This window comes from Epinephelus fuscoguttatus, linkage group LG4 (assembly GCF_011397635.1).
Source record: "Epinephelus fuscoguttatus linkage group LG4, E.fuscoguttatus.final_Chr_v1".
Classification (NCBI taxonomy): domain Eukaryota; kingdom Metazoa; phylum Chordata; class Actinopteri; order Perciformes; family Serranidae; genus Epinephelus; species Epinephelus fuscoguttatus.
In genome coordinates, this window is record NC_064755.1 from 10,044,407 (window position 1) to 10,061,015 (window position 16,609).

General features: G+C 39.6%; 1 protein-coding gene across 1 annotated transcript in view; it reads right to left on the minus strand.

The window, feature by feature from the left end:
- Nucleotides 1-1,793: 1,793 nt before the first annotated feature.
- Nucleotides 1,794-16,609, minus strand: part of spire2 (spire-type actin nucleation factor 2) — a 50,341-nt gene continuing 35,525 nt past the window's right edge. Inside the window, exons 10-15 of the mRNA XM_049573716.1 lie at nt 13,641-13,768; nt 10,917-11,054; nt 10,740-10,807; nt 10,406-10,433; nt 9,675-9,772; nt 1,794-3,274 (exon numbers count right to left, since the gene is read on the minus strand). Coding sequence (XP_049429673.1) covers nt 2,866-3,274; nt 9,675-9,772; nt 10,406-10,433; nt 10,740-10,807; nt 10,917-11,054; nt 13,641-13,768 — 869 coding nt within the window. The 3' untranslated portion in view covers nt 1,794-2,865. The remainder of the gene's footprint in view (nt 3,275-9,674; nt 9,773-10,405; nt 10,434-10,739; nt 10,808-10,916; nt 11,055-13,640; nt 13,769-16,609) is intronic.

The following is a 16,609-nucleotide window of genomic DNA, read 5'->3' on the forward strand; positions in this document are numbered from 1 at the left end:
TGATTCCAGAACATTCTCAGAGAACTCTGAGCAAGGAATGGACAGAAACTCTTATCTTAGTGAGGAGGTGTGGTTGACCCCATTGCTAGGTATGAATCATCATTTCAAAAGGTGTGATTGGTTGATCCTAAAAGCTAGATGAAAATACACTTTTGGTGATAATGGGCATAGAATGGGCTGTCAAATCAATAGACTTAATCATAGAATCTAATCTCTATGAAGACTGTGTAATTATAAATAATATTTTACATAAAAAGAAAATCTCTTTTAAATAAATAGTAAGGATACTTTAAAATTATCCTACAAAATGTGTGAAAACTCAGGCCCACTTGCACAGTATTCACATGCTGATAGTTATATTTATTTGCTTACATCCATTTACCATGCTGATAATTTTTGCACTTCATCCATTTGGTATTAACAAGGGTAAAATAGCTCAGCTTTCAGCAATTTCTGTGATTGCTAACTGGCCTATAAGAAGCAGTGCTGGTTGGCATTCAAATCTTCCACAAACTGAACATCAGTGGAGAAGAAAAGAAGTAGGAAAGCCAACTGGACAGAGGAACAGTGTTTGCTTCTGGCTCAATTGGTCAATGAGAATAAAAGTAACTCCTAAGCCTCTTAAAAGTCCTCCTCCCTGCTCTTAACAGATCTCACCTTAGGAGCTCTCTTAAGAGCTAAGATTCTTTAGGAATACCTTTTATCTTTACCAGGATCTACTCTTAACTTTGAGGGGAAATTCTTAGAAAACATCATGATTCTAAGAATTTTCTTAGTATTTGGCCGCTAGGAGCAACTCTTTGCCCTAAGAATCTTTAGGAATACGGCCCCAGAAGATCAGACAATAGAAGATTGGAAATACGTTACCTGGTTTGATGAGTCTTAATTTCTGCTGCGTCATTCAGATGGTAGGGTCAGAATTCGCCGTAAACAACATGAAAGCATGGATCCATCCTGCTTTGTATCAATGGTTCAGGCTGGTGGTGGTGGTGTAATGGTGTGGGGAATATTTTCTCAGCACACTTTGGGCCCCTTAGTACCAACCGGGCATCGTTTAAACACCACAGCCTACCTGAGTATTGTTGCTGACCGTGTCCGTCCATTTATGACCACAGTGTACCCATCTTCTGATGGCTACTTCCAGCAGGATAACGCACCATGTCACAAAGCTCAGATCATCTCAAACTGGTTTCTTGAACATGACAATGAGTTCACTGAACTCCAATGGCCTCCACAGTCACCAGATCTCAATCCAATAGAGCACCTTTGGGATGTGGTGGAAGGGGAGATTCACATCATAGATGTGCAGCCGACAAATCTGCTATCATGTCAATATGGACCAAAATCTCTGAGGAATGTTTTCAGCACCTTGTTGAATCTATGCCACCAAGAATTAAGGCACTTCTGAAAGCAAAAGGGGGTCCAACCCTGTAGTAGCAAGGTGTACTTAATAAAGTGTCCAATGAGTGTATATTGTGTATCTAAATATGACCTAGTTTATAATCAAGCCATCTTCCCTGCTTAGTTCCTCTATCTGATTGCTTTGATTACAAATGGCTTTGTATGTACAAACAAAATGCTTTTGTTTTAATCATCCCTCCAGAGAGCGTTATTACTTTTGCATATTTAATATGTTCCAATTGGATTTTTCTTCCAAGACAGTAAAAAAGGAAATGGACATCATGTTTGTATTTATTCATGAAGTGCAGCCCTGTGACCACAGAGGCTGTTATGTGGCCACACAGAACAGCTGAACACAGCATGCAAACAGTAAAACTCAGAGGCAGCACTGGTCTTGTTTGTCATTAGATTTTATTGCAGTTGAGGTTTACTTAGTGTTTACAAAACCAGAGCAGATTGCAAGCGTCCATGGGGAGTGAGAGAGGTGGGAGTTTCATCTGCTCGCTTCACATCAGCATCGTCATGCTGCGTCAGTTAAAGGTGCAGTCTGCAGCTTCACCCTGATACATTCACAGTGTCGCCGCTGTTATATCTCGTCCAGCTGTACCTGGGACTTTACAAGCATGTCTAAAATGCAAGAGGCCTCATTATGCAGCAGCCGCTTGTTACAAATCCCTTTTTGGATGATTAAAAATAAATGTTACTATGCTGTGTACAAGCTTATCGTTTTACAATTCTGATTCTGTGTCTCTAAGTTACATTCATGACAAAAACAAGGCAACCACAGAGAGCTAAAATGCTAGGGTTACATGTTGACTCTATGCTGCGCAGCGTTTGTCCCCCTCTCAAACCACCACCACCCAACACCACCTCCACCCTCTCTCACACAGTGTATACTCCAACAACCGTCAGTACTTTCCTCATCTGCTCTCTACTCCCATACGCCTGCCTCCCAGCAGCTGTGAGCGTCAGGGAGTGAAGTCATGGTGCTGTAGATGAGACAGATACAGACAGAACTGCTTCTTATTCAAACCTTATAAAGTGACAAGCGGGGCTCTGTATGCGTGTGTGTACATCTGCTGGGTGAGATGCTGGGATATGGAAGATGATGTAGTTGGGAAGTGGATAATGGGTGAGGTGGTGGTGGTTTAGAGTCACTAGATTCTTACTAAAAAGGGTTCTATACAGCTCCAGAAAAAAGTTTTTTATCTGTATATATCATCGCATAACTGTTACAGTAATAACGCACTTAATACTCCCTCCCTAGGACCCTCACTGGAATATGTATTCTCATTTATGTGTTTGAACCAGTCCAATGGCTGTTTTGAGTCATCACTGACGTGCATGTAACCACCAGAACCCTATAAGAACCCTACTCTTTCTGTGCATGTGTGTGTGAACAGTGCAGTGCAGGAGCTCGACTCATTCGGGAGTGTGTGTGGGCAGAAAGGGATAAAAAGTCAGTCATTGATTCATGTTGTTGATCGTCTTGGTGTGGAAGTGCGGCGACAGAGACGGCGATGATGCATGAAGCCGCTGCTGTTGATAATGGGACTGGGAAGAGAGCGAGGGTTGACACTGTGACTGTGGGTGAGGTGGAGGGTGACACTGAGGGTGAGGCTGGGGAGGGTGTGGTTGAGGGCAAGTCTCGAGGTGTGATTGACGTTGCAGCGGTGGTCTCTGAGGGGCAGCAGCAGCTTTGGCCTCCTTCTTGGGAGTGTTGTTGAGGATGTCTAGACTCCGGCGGCTCGAGGAAATGACATCAGCCACGAATTTGGTGCATTCAGCGCAGATGTCGCGCAGCGTGCAGCCGTGAGCGTACAGGTGGGGGAACTCCTCCTCCACTGAGCGGCGGGATAAGGTGCGCAGGGACCTGCAAGGGGACAGGAAGGATTGGATTTGTAGGGTTGTAGGTTGTGGATTTGAAGGTTTTGTATGAATGAATACAGTGCATGAGTATGAATACAATGGTGTAGCACACTTGATGAAATTAAGTTTTACTGTTATTTCTGACTGATATCAATGTCTGAAAAAAAAATCACAGCAGGGATCTGACTTAGCAGCTTTAATCTAAGTATAATAAAATAAGATTTAATGGACATATCATAATGCATTTAAAACAGAATAGGTTTAGAGGAAAATAATTTCATCTCAGTGAAAGCAACTCACTGCGACGTAGTGCAAAATGCTTAAATCTCTCACCTTTAGTTCAACTTTGGTAAAATCAGACATATAAAGTTGTGCTATCACCAACAGAAAATTGTCTTAACAATGCTGACCTTTCAGGTAATGGAAAACAAAAGAGTCTAAAACAGAGGAAACTATTATAGACAATCAGCTGCATTAAATCATCAACTTTTATTTAACACTCCTCTGTTGGGAATATAAAGTGCTCCACAAAAAGAGGCCCAGTTTAAAGACATTCATGAGATAAGAGTCAATAGTGATGTACATCTCTTGCATAAACTGTTAACTTACTGTCCAGTTAGCAGTGTCGGGGGTAATGTAAAGTAACACGATTGCAGTAAGTGATTAAAGCACTGCGTTACAAAGTAAGCCGATTACAGTAACATGTTAAAAAGTTCTTCAATTATCTGCATAATGAGCGGTTAGAAAAAGGCATCATCAAATGATCTCCACCAAAGGATCTCCACCTCATAATGTATAACCACTGTTTTTATTATAAGCAAGTCAAATAAACTGGACTAATAAAGTAATACTATAAAGTTATGGTTGGTGAGTGAGCAACTCGAGTGAGTGTGAGTGCAGCTCGGTTGTTAAATGCAATTTATATGCCATTTAAACACTTTTTTCCCTTGTAATTCTCTAGTCATCTAAAGGTGTTAGGCTAGTTTCTTGCTTTATTTTACTCAGGCCTAGTGATATGTTATTTTGAGGTAATATTTGTATATAATAATAATAATAATAATAATAATAATAATGTATATCATATTTGCACTGTGCGGTGTTAGGAAGGCCAACCTCTTTTACATATGTATATAGATGTTATTGTGAGTCAGTTATAGTCCACTGCAGTGCCATCCCGATTCTCGTGATACTTGTTTTGTGCCGAAATGTGGGTGTATGTGGTGTTTAACATTATGTTGTTAACTGCAATTAGTGCAAGTAGCTATGAGTCAATGTATTTTAGGCAATATTGCAGAGTAACGCAAAATGAATGCAATAAGTTATTTTCAACAGGGCGTAATTAATTAAAGGAATAAATTGGGGGTTTTTTTGTTAATAGTGACAAGTAATGTGTAATAGGTTACTTTTATGAGTAACAAGGACCCCAACACTGCCAGGTAGTGATTGAGCTACAGGAGCTGGCTTCTTCTTGTTCTTCCGAATATTTTATTGCAATATATTGTTAGATACCGTCCACATTGGTAGATAAAAGTAATCTAATTGTTCTCCAAATGACTGCATTACAGCAGCATAACAGAACATGAAATTACAATTATTTGGTGGCTTTTATCCACATTAATGGGCGAGGTAGTTAAAAAGCAAGAGGGCAAAACAATAAAAAAGTAAGGAAGAAAAAGTTTGTAATACAAATAAACACATACAGCTACCACCTAATATATGTGATCCTTCATCCCACACTTCCTCCCATAGACCACTTGAATGTCTCCATACTTGTCCCCATGCCTTATCAAACATCGTCCACCTTTGTGCAATCTTGAATCTAAGCTCTGTCAGCCATCTGTCACTGCCAGAGTTCAGCAGTGTCACTTTTATACCTCAGAATGGCCAAAAGGGCATTGGACTGTAGCTAGCTTCTTAACGTCTTCTTAAGGATGCATGGATAAACTCAGCTGTGCCTCTCTCTGGTGTGACTGAGTCTTATCAAAACGATGCTGTCCAGTTAATAAATGGAAAATAGCATTTTTAAGGTTTGAGTCCTACTAGGGACTAAAAGTCAGGATATCTTTGTTTCTGTTGTTTTAATTTTTACCATCTTATTTTTTAAACCTGTTTCTTTTGAGTCCCCCCAACTCTATGAAAGTACTAATACTGTAATACAAATATTATATTGCTGGAGTCGTCTAGGGATTAAGGATTAAGTATCCTATGAAAAGAGACGGCCCTATTAGTGTAACCATTGTGCCACTACACTACATCTACTTAGTTCCATTATGTTACATTTGGTTTCGTTTTCCTGTTATGTGTAAATAAATATAATTTTCTCAGATTATGATGACCATCAATGGGAGATTTAAACATTACCCTAACTTCACATTTGTCTTTGCACTTGTTATACAGTCACAGTCTGTTCTCTTCCTCACTGAATGAATTGTCCCACCTATAATTTAATATCTTTCTTGTGGCAGCATTTTAAAATGGCATACAAACTGATTAATATTGACCTTTCAAAAGATAAACAGACACATAGTGTAACCCATTACTCACAGTTAATCAGCTGAGCAGCTGGAAAAATGAAGCTAGGCTTTATCTTGTTTGCCTTTCTAAGCTTATTTAATACAAACACAGCATGATAGATTGTGCAACAAAGAAAAGAAAAAAAAGAGTGGGGTGAAACCATCACAGTCACTAATAAAAAGCTTAAGGTTGTCTTTGCTGATTAAAATAATGCTAACATTAGCTGTTATAAAACCTACTATAGCTGCACGGTTGGACGCGTAGTGATGACAGGTATAAGACAGCGGATCAGCACTACACTCTCCTCTCTCTCCAACTCAGTGTCGCACCGTCTCTCTTTCCGTCCACCTCTTACTCTCACTTCCACGTCTGTCTTCACACAGGCACGAGGAGTGAGGATATTAATGACAGCTGGGTAATTATTACATAATGGCTGCTTCGAGGCACTGCTCTGATTATATAACAAAGGGATGGAGGGGGGTGATTGGATTGAGTAGGCACGCTGCAATTGGTTGAGGTAAGCACAGAGGCTGTTTCTGCTTAGGTTGGAAAAGGTTAGCAATCAGTGGCTTGAGGGAGGGGCAGACTTAAATAGATTTAACCTGTGTTCTTAACTCTAGCTGTGAATGTGTCCTTGGATTGAACAAGCGTAGTGATTGGCTGAGAGGACTCTGGGGAAACTGGGTCACAGTCTCTGTGTCACAAGCTAAGAGTCCATCCAAATGGCAAGTCAACTTTACCTTGAGTGAACTTTGGAAATGACACACAAAAAGGCTAATCAGTTGCACTGACCTCAGATAACCTCCTTAGCATCACAGTAAATAGTCACATATACTGTATGTTAGAAGAAGAAAAGGAAGACGAAGTGCTTTTATGGCTGATATTTTCATTACACCTCACCATTTTAAAATATCAACATTGCATACAGATTATTTTCATTTTTAGCCACAGTATTAGTTCTAGGAATATCAACGTTGGTCTGTCGATCCGTCACTTGGGTCTAGACTGAAATATCTCAGCAACTACAGGATGGATTGCAACTTAATTTTGTACCAGTCTTCCTCAGGTAATGACACCTAATGACTTGCCTGATCCCCTGACTTTTCTTTAGTGCCACCATGAGGTTTTTTCGTTTTGACGACTGTTGGATGGATTGCTATGACATTTGGTACAGACATTCATGTCCCCCTCAGGACGAACTGTAATAACTTAGGTGTTCCTCTGACTTTCCTCGAGCACCATCATCCCAACAAAACTGCTATTTGTCCTGTACTTTAGTTTATGACCAAACACATTCAAAAGTAATGGATGGATGACTAATTAGTGCTAATTACCAAATGCTAGAAAGCTAGCACGCTAAACTAATATTGTAAACATGGTATACTTAACACCTGCTAAACACCAGCATTTTAGCATTGTCATTGTGAGCATGTTAGCATGCTGACATTAAACACAGCTGTGCTTTAAGAAATCTTGTGAGAGCCCTACTAGTGTTGGTCTGTCATGATGGCGATTCTAGAGAAAAGGTCATAGAAATCTAAAGATGTATCCCCTTGGGAACATGAATATACAAATTAAATGCTAGTTGTCCATTGAATTATGATATATGATGTCTGAAATGCTGAAATCTGAAAAAAGAAGGCACCATTTTGGACCAATTGAGAATCCAAAATCAAAAGGGTGCACCCTCTGAGGAGTATGAATGTGATCAAATGAGCCTCATGACAAACTGACTCTTAGATTGTGATATTTCTTAAAATAAAATAATAAAAAAAATAAAAATAAAAATTGTGTGTGGCAAAAATACAATGGGTCTCATTCATGAAAAGTGAGTAAATCTGTGTGTAGATTTGCACATAAAAGCCTACTCTACTAAAACCCTACTCTGGATTCAGGAACACGGCGGGAAACTCAGATTTGATCGTAAACATGTGTGTATGATCATGAATGCCAATCCATCGTAAAGTGACAGCGCGCTCCCGGTAATCAGCAATTAGCATAAATCCCTGCCCATGAATATCCAATGACCACCATATAAGGAGGTGTAGGTGCATCCAGTCGACCTGTCAGTCATGGCGCAAAGAAAGAGAGAGAGAGAGAATGAAAAAGAGTTTTTCCGAAGCGGAGATCGAAATAATTTAGGGGTGAAGTGGACTTAAGAAAAAACATTTTATTTTCTTCAGTTAGTAGTGGTGTGACAGGGACAGGCAAAGAGAAGGCCTGGAGGGAGGTAACAGATGCTGTTAATGTTGTCTCCGTGGTACAAAGAACAATGTCAGAGGTGAAGCGTAAATGCTTTGATATGAAACTGGAGGCAAAGAAACGCATAAGCACACACACAAAAATACAGCGGTCACCAAACAAACAGAAGAGGGAACAGAAGTGGGAACGGGAAGCCAGAGATGTTTTGTGCGTAATGGATAAACTCTAAATCGGTGATGGCTGTCGGAATGTAGAGCTATTTAACATTTATTTTAACAAATGATACGGATAACATATAACCTACAGCAGTTTGTATGCATCGTCTTCAAATTATTAATCTTAATAGCCTAAAGCTCTGTTTTATACAACGTAAATTAAACATTTTTCAAATCAGATTTATTCATTCAAATGATCAAAAAGCCACAAAACAAAACAAAACAAACAAAAAAAAAAACGTGTTGTCTCAAATAATTCTTTCAGCTGGTGCGTGCTCCTTCGTGGCTCCACCACCTGCTGCTCCTGCTCCTGCTGCCTCTGCTGAACCCAGGCACCAAGGCCAAAGAGGCTGTGATCTGGCTGTCCTTACGGATATTTTTATTACCATCATTCAACATGTAGCTAGAGAGAACGTGTAATCTATTGAGTCAATTTACATAGATAATTCACAATCATAAACCTAATCTGGATCTTAAACCTGCTAATTGCCAACTAATTTAACTAAATGTGTTATATTTTTAATATTTTGTCATGTTTAGATTACGTGTTTCAAAGGCATCTGTGTATTGTGTACATAACAGAGCACAATACGAATTAAAATTGTAATTTCCAGTAGTGACAAGCAATATTTATGTGCTTTACTAAATTTACACAAGCACTACGAGCGGTCAGGAGCGGGAGTAGATTTTGTTAGTAGCTATGAAAAGATCGGAGCTACTAAAATATTGATGAATGTGGACATGCACGTAAATTTCCATCTGCGAACAGTTTACACACAAATTCCTTCTGCTCATGTTTCATGAATGAGACCCATTGTCTTGACTTTCCAATTCGGCTTACTTGAAACCTCTGAGATATATTTGCGCCATCTACACATACGTAACGTAAAAGTAGTTTTCAACCAGGGGACTGGTGACCCCCAGAGAGTTCACGGCAGTCCCCAGAAAAAAGGGAAATAGTTTAATTTCCCTATTTTATTCACTATAGAAGTGAGCCTGATGTGAGTAAAAGTCACATGAGTGACTACTCTGATCATAGGTTCCACTTCCTGTATGAATATCTCATAAGCTGTAGATAACAGCAAAAGAACTCTGGTTTTAATCATATATAACATCAAAAATCTTTTCAGATGGAGGTCCCTGAAGCTAAATCTTATCAAATGGGGGTCCATGACCTCATGTGTATCAATTTAGGGGTCCCTGTCACAAAAAAGGTTGAGTACAATTGATCTAAACTTAAGTGTCTAATGCATGGACTGAGCAATCTTTTAAACCATTCTGCTGTCTAGGCTAAGACCTTTCAAAATCTGCATTGGTTTTGATTACAAAAATATATTTTTACTGATCACTGTTCACGTCAGAGACTTTTTTGGTTCATTTATGTATAAATCTCTCATTTTAGGTCACCTTTTATGTTTAAATTATAAATCACCAAAAGGCTCTAACAGTCTCTATAGATAAACACAGACTCACTTATAGACTTGGCTTTTGTGTCCAGTGTTCTTTGGAGTGCTATGGAAGCCTACAGTGTACACAGGAATATGGGCCATCTTCTTTGAGGGAATCTTCATCTGGAGCACAGGAAGAAGCATGAGAGAAAAAAACAATGAGACAGAAAAGAGAAGAGAAACAGAACGGCATTATGAAAAGACAGACTTGATGACAAAATACTTCATTTAAGTATTTACAGAGTCTCCAAGTCCAAGCCAACAGATTCAAATACACAAACACTCAGGACTTCACATGTACACAGCATATAACCATGGCCAAACATATATTTCAAACCACAATAATGTCACAAAACACAAATGACTCACGGCACCCCAACAAACAACACAACACACATCATTTATAATAATAAAAAACACACCAAATCCAAACAACCTAAATCTCAAACCTACAGAGCACAGAACCAAACATCCGACACGGTCTGGGACTGAGGCAACAAATCAAAACCAACAAAAGAACAACAGAAGAACTGACGTCAACAGAAATACCAGCCACTTTACTGAATGATGTACTTGACAAACTGAAATAATAAAAGTGTTAACAAGTGGTACAGTATCACATTTAAAGTCCTGATGTTGTTTTACAAAGCAATAAAGAGCCAAATAAGCACAGGACCATACTGAAAATAAAAATAAAGCAAAAAAAACCTTGATGGTTGCCATCATTACACTCAGACTGTGAGTAATTAAAGTTACCTTTGCACTGCAAGAGCCACAGACAGATCTATAAGAGAAACACAAATGAATCAACACACCTGTATTCCTGAATGTTGTAAAAGGTAAACTGTTTTTTACTAGCTAAAGTAATAAAATGACCATGATAGATCTGTGGGGTTAACTGGGCGGAGTATCAAGATCACTAACAATAATCAGCTTGGGTACTCAACTCCAATATTAAAACTGTCAATTTCAGATCACCATAGCTCAAAAGGGCAGTTCACCCCAAAATCATGTAGACTTTCATGTGGTCAAGAACAAACATCAGGTAGGATTTAAAGGTAAATGTGGATTCAAAAAATGTATGTGATACCTTTTACACAGTAAGCAGGTAGATGGCCATGAGAAGAGAGGGAATTTCACTCTGCAGCAGCAACAAACCTGAGAAAACACACACACACACACACACACACACACAAAGTTACTGAGTCCATTTACTGTAAACACAGCACAGTGAGAAACAGCAACAAGGGAAGTTCCACTCTGTTACCTTGCCTTTCTTCAGATTATTGTAGAGCTCTTTGCTCTGAAGAAACTTCTCCATCTCTGCTTTTACCAGCACTCTGCGCACGTTGATGACCTCATCCACTGTTAAGGCGAGACTTTCCACAGGGTGGCTGAACTCCTCCTGAACACAGCCCACAGCAGAAGAAGAGAGGAGATTTATCAGTGAGTCCGCTCAGTAGTTTACTCTATAGTGAGCAGTAGACAGATAGATGTCAAATAACAGCTTGTAACACTTTGAAATCTCAAAGGCAAAACAGTGCACCACAAAATGTAAGTCTATATGAACACTGTTTTATATGTTCCACTATAAGCCTTTTTAGGACAATGTATCGAGAATATATTTTAAGATAAGATTTATATGCTAAAAAATAGCTAACACAAATTAGCAACAACACAAGAGCACAAGAAAAGTGAAATATCAGACACATAAGAATGAATGAGATTCCATCCTTTCCCCCTTCAAACAAAGAAGTGTCTCCATATGAGATCACTTATGCTCTCAGCTTGCTTCTTAACATTGTTGAGAAACCCTGCATGCTGGTAATAGTTGTATCTGACAGAGTATTTCCTGCCCAGCATCAATCAGCACACAAAGTGTTAGAGAACATCTATCAAATAAAGAGTAAGATATTTGCACCAGGAGTTTGTGGCGACCAAAAGAGGGATAAAATGAGGGTGAATATTTGACTTTATTCATCAGGTGAACACAAACATGACTTCAAATGAATGTTGATGTTTCTGTGTCTGCTTCATGTGTAAATAGGCACGTATCAACATTAAAGGAGCTATATGTAAGAAATCTAAAGCAAATGGTCGTAAAATCCTCCTAATATGTCACAGAGACTAAGGAATAATGTTCATATAACATACTGATCTCACCGACAACAATAGTACAGCCAGAATATTCGCATCTAAAAAATTTTTTTGCGTTCCGCAAATCATGTTTATGTTTTGAATTTGTGTTTTGGCCTGTTGCGCCACCCACCGCCGTCTACCAGTCACACAGTCAGTAGAGTCTCAGCATCAGTTACAGTTACAACTGAGCTACAGCAGCACGGCAAGCAGCATTAGCAGTGTCCCGGTACATAGCATTAGCAGCTGGCTCCTCAGCTGTATCCCGGCAGCAGCGTTAGCAGCAGAGAAGCCGGACTTGCTCGAACAGTCCACTGGAAAACCGAAGAGCAAGGACGCCCGTGGGCAAACAAATCAGTCTCCAGTGTGCCGCTGTCCAGCAACCTCGAATCTGTAGGGGAGGGGGGGCGGACACGACTCACGGCAGTATTTTGAATTTGAGTGCAGTAACTGTTTTGGCCACATTCTTACATACAGCTCCTTTAACCAGTACCTTTATAAGGTGACAATATGTCACTGTATTGTTTATAAGCTTGTCCCAAAATGGCCAAAGAAGCCAATAATGCAGGTTTACATCCTATATATGTGTACGGCATGTATGCGGCATCGATTTTCATTTCAAAAAAAGAAAATACTTGAGTAAAGTGACCAGTTTGCACAGTTGTTCAGTTCAAAAGAATCAGCATCAGACTTAAAACAGTACTGGTGGGAGCCTGTGGATAAGTCACTGCTGAAACTTTAGGTTTGTAAATGCTTTGTAGGGCCAGGGATAACTTTTTTCTTTTTTAAAATTTTTTTAATTGTGTATGTTGTTTGTCTTGCTCTTATGGTGCTATGGACCTCTCCTTGAGATGTGTCTTTAATAAAGTATGAATTGAATTGTATTGAATAACTTAACCTGCTTCCTCAACAGCGTCCACTGTAGTTTGGTGTGATATGCCATTGTTAATACACAGGAGTAGAAATGTGTGGAAAAATGCATATGTAATGACAGTGAGCAGTAGCCTGACTGAATGTGGGGGAAACATACATATTATTTTTCTTAAGACATCTTGGGCTTCATCATCTTCAAAATTTGGAGGTGTTGTTATGTATAGGTTATTCTGCAATGGTTTTACTGGTCCGGCTCACGTGAGATCAAAGTGGGATGTATGTGGCCCATGTACTAAAATTAGTTTGACACTCCTGCTTTAGTAGATCTTGTTGCAGTCCTGTGATTAGGAGGACATCACAGTATGGCACACACTATTTGACGGACAGGTAGGGTCATGGAATTGTAGATGTTCAAATCACTTTCAGAACCTTTTGTCCATTTTGACTTTAAAGCTGAAGTGACAAACATCATGTGACTGAAAGCTATACTATAGGTACAGTCAACTGTTGTTTCCAAGATTAAAAATGAACTTTGAACTTTTGTTTTTAAGCCAATATAGATGAGAAGCCTTTAAAGCGCTCAATTTCAACATTTACAGTTCCATGACTACAGGGCAAACTCCATCTGCTGATGAAGATCATGTGATATAACTGAAAGCTCCAGAGCAGTTCCTATATTGACCTTGTGGTGACATGAAAGAAGATCATTTTGACTTGTTTAGAGGACTTTCTTAAATCAAGTGTAATCTTTCTAGAATCTAGTGCATCAATCTGTCACATTATGTCTTCTGAAAAAATACTGACGCTCATTTCCAGAGAGTATTTGAAAGAGGTTGAAATCCTCTAACAAGGACTCAATAATAGATGAAAGTGACTTGGGAAGATGAATCATTTTGCAGTGCACTGTCATCACCAGTGGGACCGCTGAGTGTTCACATGACGCAAAGGACCGACTCTGATGCCGACTTTGATTCTAACTCACCATCCACTGGTGCTCGTCTCCAGCTCTGGAGCCAGACGTCGTTTCTGAACCCTCTGTGGTCTCGTCGACTGAACTCAGAGACAGGCGGGCCGGAGAGGGCGGCACCCAGCCGTGAACTGGGAAGGAGGCTGGATTGGGCAAATGGATAAAAAGTGTAAGAGACGGGGAGGAAATAATGAGAGTTTAAATGGGGAACTAAATACCACCAAATCAAAATGGGGACAACATCAGACAGTGAATGAGAGAAAGCCACAAATCCCAGTCTAACAAGCCCATGAATTACACATCAGCCTCTTTCATTCAGCTCCGTCTCAGATCTCAGCCCCTCAGAGTGCTTGTCGATTGACTCCAACACTGTCATGTATTATTAATCTGATTCCAGTGGAGGGATTCAGCCCATGCTGCTACATCTGTAACTTATATCACAGTGAGAGGTCTGAGCTAAAAGAGGAGCTCAGGAAAGGCTCAGTTAACAGACTGTGGGAGGGGGGTTAAAAACAGGCCACACACAGCTGAAACTGGGTGCCTCTTCGATCCTGCAAATGGAAGGTGTCAATTTGGCTCTAATGGAAAGTAAACAGGCTGGAAGGGAGGCTGGAACAGGCTGGTAAACATCATCAGTACATATAATTTGGATCAGCTGCTGATGACAGCCGGGGCTTACAGGCTTATATCCCCACATGTATAGTCAAGGCTAGAGAGCCCCCTGCTGGCAGAGTTATGTACTACATAACACATTACTCTCTCATTGTCTAAGGCCTGTGCCATGCAGTGGAGTGGATTGGCTTGCAGCCATCTAGAGACTGAGAATGGATTCAAGTCGAGAATGTTTTTCAAACAGTTACCTCTGGATATGGATGGCTGGACTGCTAATGCATGAATTGTGGCCATCAAATAGATAACATCCTCCCTGTGGGTTACGTGCAGCACCGATACAAACCCATTAGCTCCTACCCTCCTTTACTCAGTTAGACTTTATCAGCACATCTTTATATTTGATTAGAATCCATCACAGCAGCTTCATGGCAGATATATTCCCTGTCAACTCCATGGCAGCAAGGCCTGTGAGGACTTTACCACAGTGGGCTGACACATTATTCAGCTCTTATTTCAGTGAGGTAATAGGGATTTAATGAGGTTAGTGCTTGAGGTATAACTGAGGACAGACTGAAAGTGGTGGGGACGTAATGTCTCCACAACGAGTGAATCATTTTATTGCCGTTACAGTTGAAACAAAACCCTTGAAAAAAAAAAAAAACGTTTAATCTAAAAGGCAACCCCAATACCAAAAAAGTTGGCACACTGTGTAAAATGTAAATAAAAACAATGCAATGATTTGAACATCCCTTCTGACCTACAACTGAATTGTTTTTTTTTCGATTAACATTTTTTATTGTTTTTCAATGCCACTACAACAACTTATTCATTGTTGACTTCATTACAATTCTCTTTAAATAGATACATGAATGTCCGGGTTTTGTATTTCATGTAAAGAGGGACACTTATAGAGTCCGATGGCAGTCAGTACTAGTTACAAAAACAGACACACAAAAAAAAAACAGAGAAAAAAAAAAAATAATAAAAAAAAAATAAAAACAAGAAAAACAAACAAACAAAAATAAATAAATAAATAAATTTAAAAAAAAAAAAAAACCTCCAGAAAAGTGATAAACTTATAAACAGGTGCAACAAAAGACAGGGGGCATTGCTGAATGCTCAAAAAAACACCTGTTTCAATAATTCCAGAGGTTAACTGGTATTATGGGCGGGTTTGAAAGGATGGCTCATAAGCAAGGATGGTCACTTTGTGAGAAAATGTCCAACAGATTTAAACAACCTTTTTCAAATCACAGTTGCAAGGAATGTAGGGATTTCTCCACAGTCCACATTTCAAATTGTTTTTGGAAATCATGGATGTCGTGTCCTCGTGGCTTACGAGGAAAAGGACCATCCAGATTGTTACCAGCTTAAAGTTCAAAGCCAGCATCTGTGATGGTATGGGGATTTGTTAGTGCCCATAGCATCATGGGTAACTTGAACATCTGTGAAGGCATCACCAATGCTGTAAGGTACATATACAGTAGGTTTTGGAGCAACATATGCTGCCATCCGGACAATGTCTTTTTCAGGGACGTCCCTGCTTATTCTAGCAAGACAATGAGACACTGTGGCTTCATAGAAAAAGAGTGACGGTACCAGAATGGCCTGTCTGGAGTCCAGACCTGACTCCCATTGAAAATGTGTGGCGTGTTACGAAGCGCGAAGTACGACAGACTGTTGAGCAACACAAGTCAAATATCAAGCAAGAATAGGAAATAATTTCACTTTCAGAACTTCAACATTCATTGTCCTCAGTTTCCAAACACTTACTGAGTGATCTTAAAGGAAAGAATGATGTAACACGGTGGTAAACACATTCCTGTCCCAACTTTTTTGGAATGTCTTGCAGGCATCAAATTCAGAATGAGTGTATATTTACAAAAAACAATAAAGTCTGAGCATTAAATATCTTGCATGTGTATTATATTCTATTGATATCAGTCAAAAAGGATTTACAAATCATTGCATTCTGTTTTTATTTATGTTTTGCACAACGTCCCAACTTTTTTGGAATAAGGGTTGCAAATACTCTATAGTTACAGTAAGTATAGAGAGGGCTAATTTTCAGCAGTAGTTTTGTCATGATGTTCTGGTTAATGCACAACTGCTTTCCTTCCAGGCCTCAAGGCAGAGGAGCTGGAAACTTTAAAAAGGGTGTTTAGGGTGCTAGCCGCTGTATCGATGATCTAATCGCACTCAGTTTAACTGTTTGTGGCAGCCTGGGTTTGACGTCACTTTATGGCCAAACTGTTTGTGAATTAATTAATTCATAAATGAGGGGAGATGTACTGACTGTGGAAACCAGACTGCCCTGTATTATAACTGGCACTGTGTCTCCTTCTGTGGGAGGAGGATTAAAACTGCAGCGT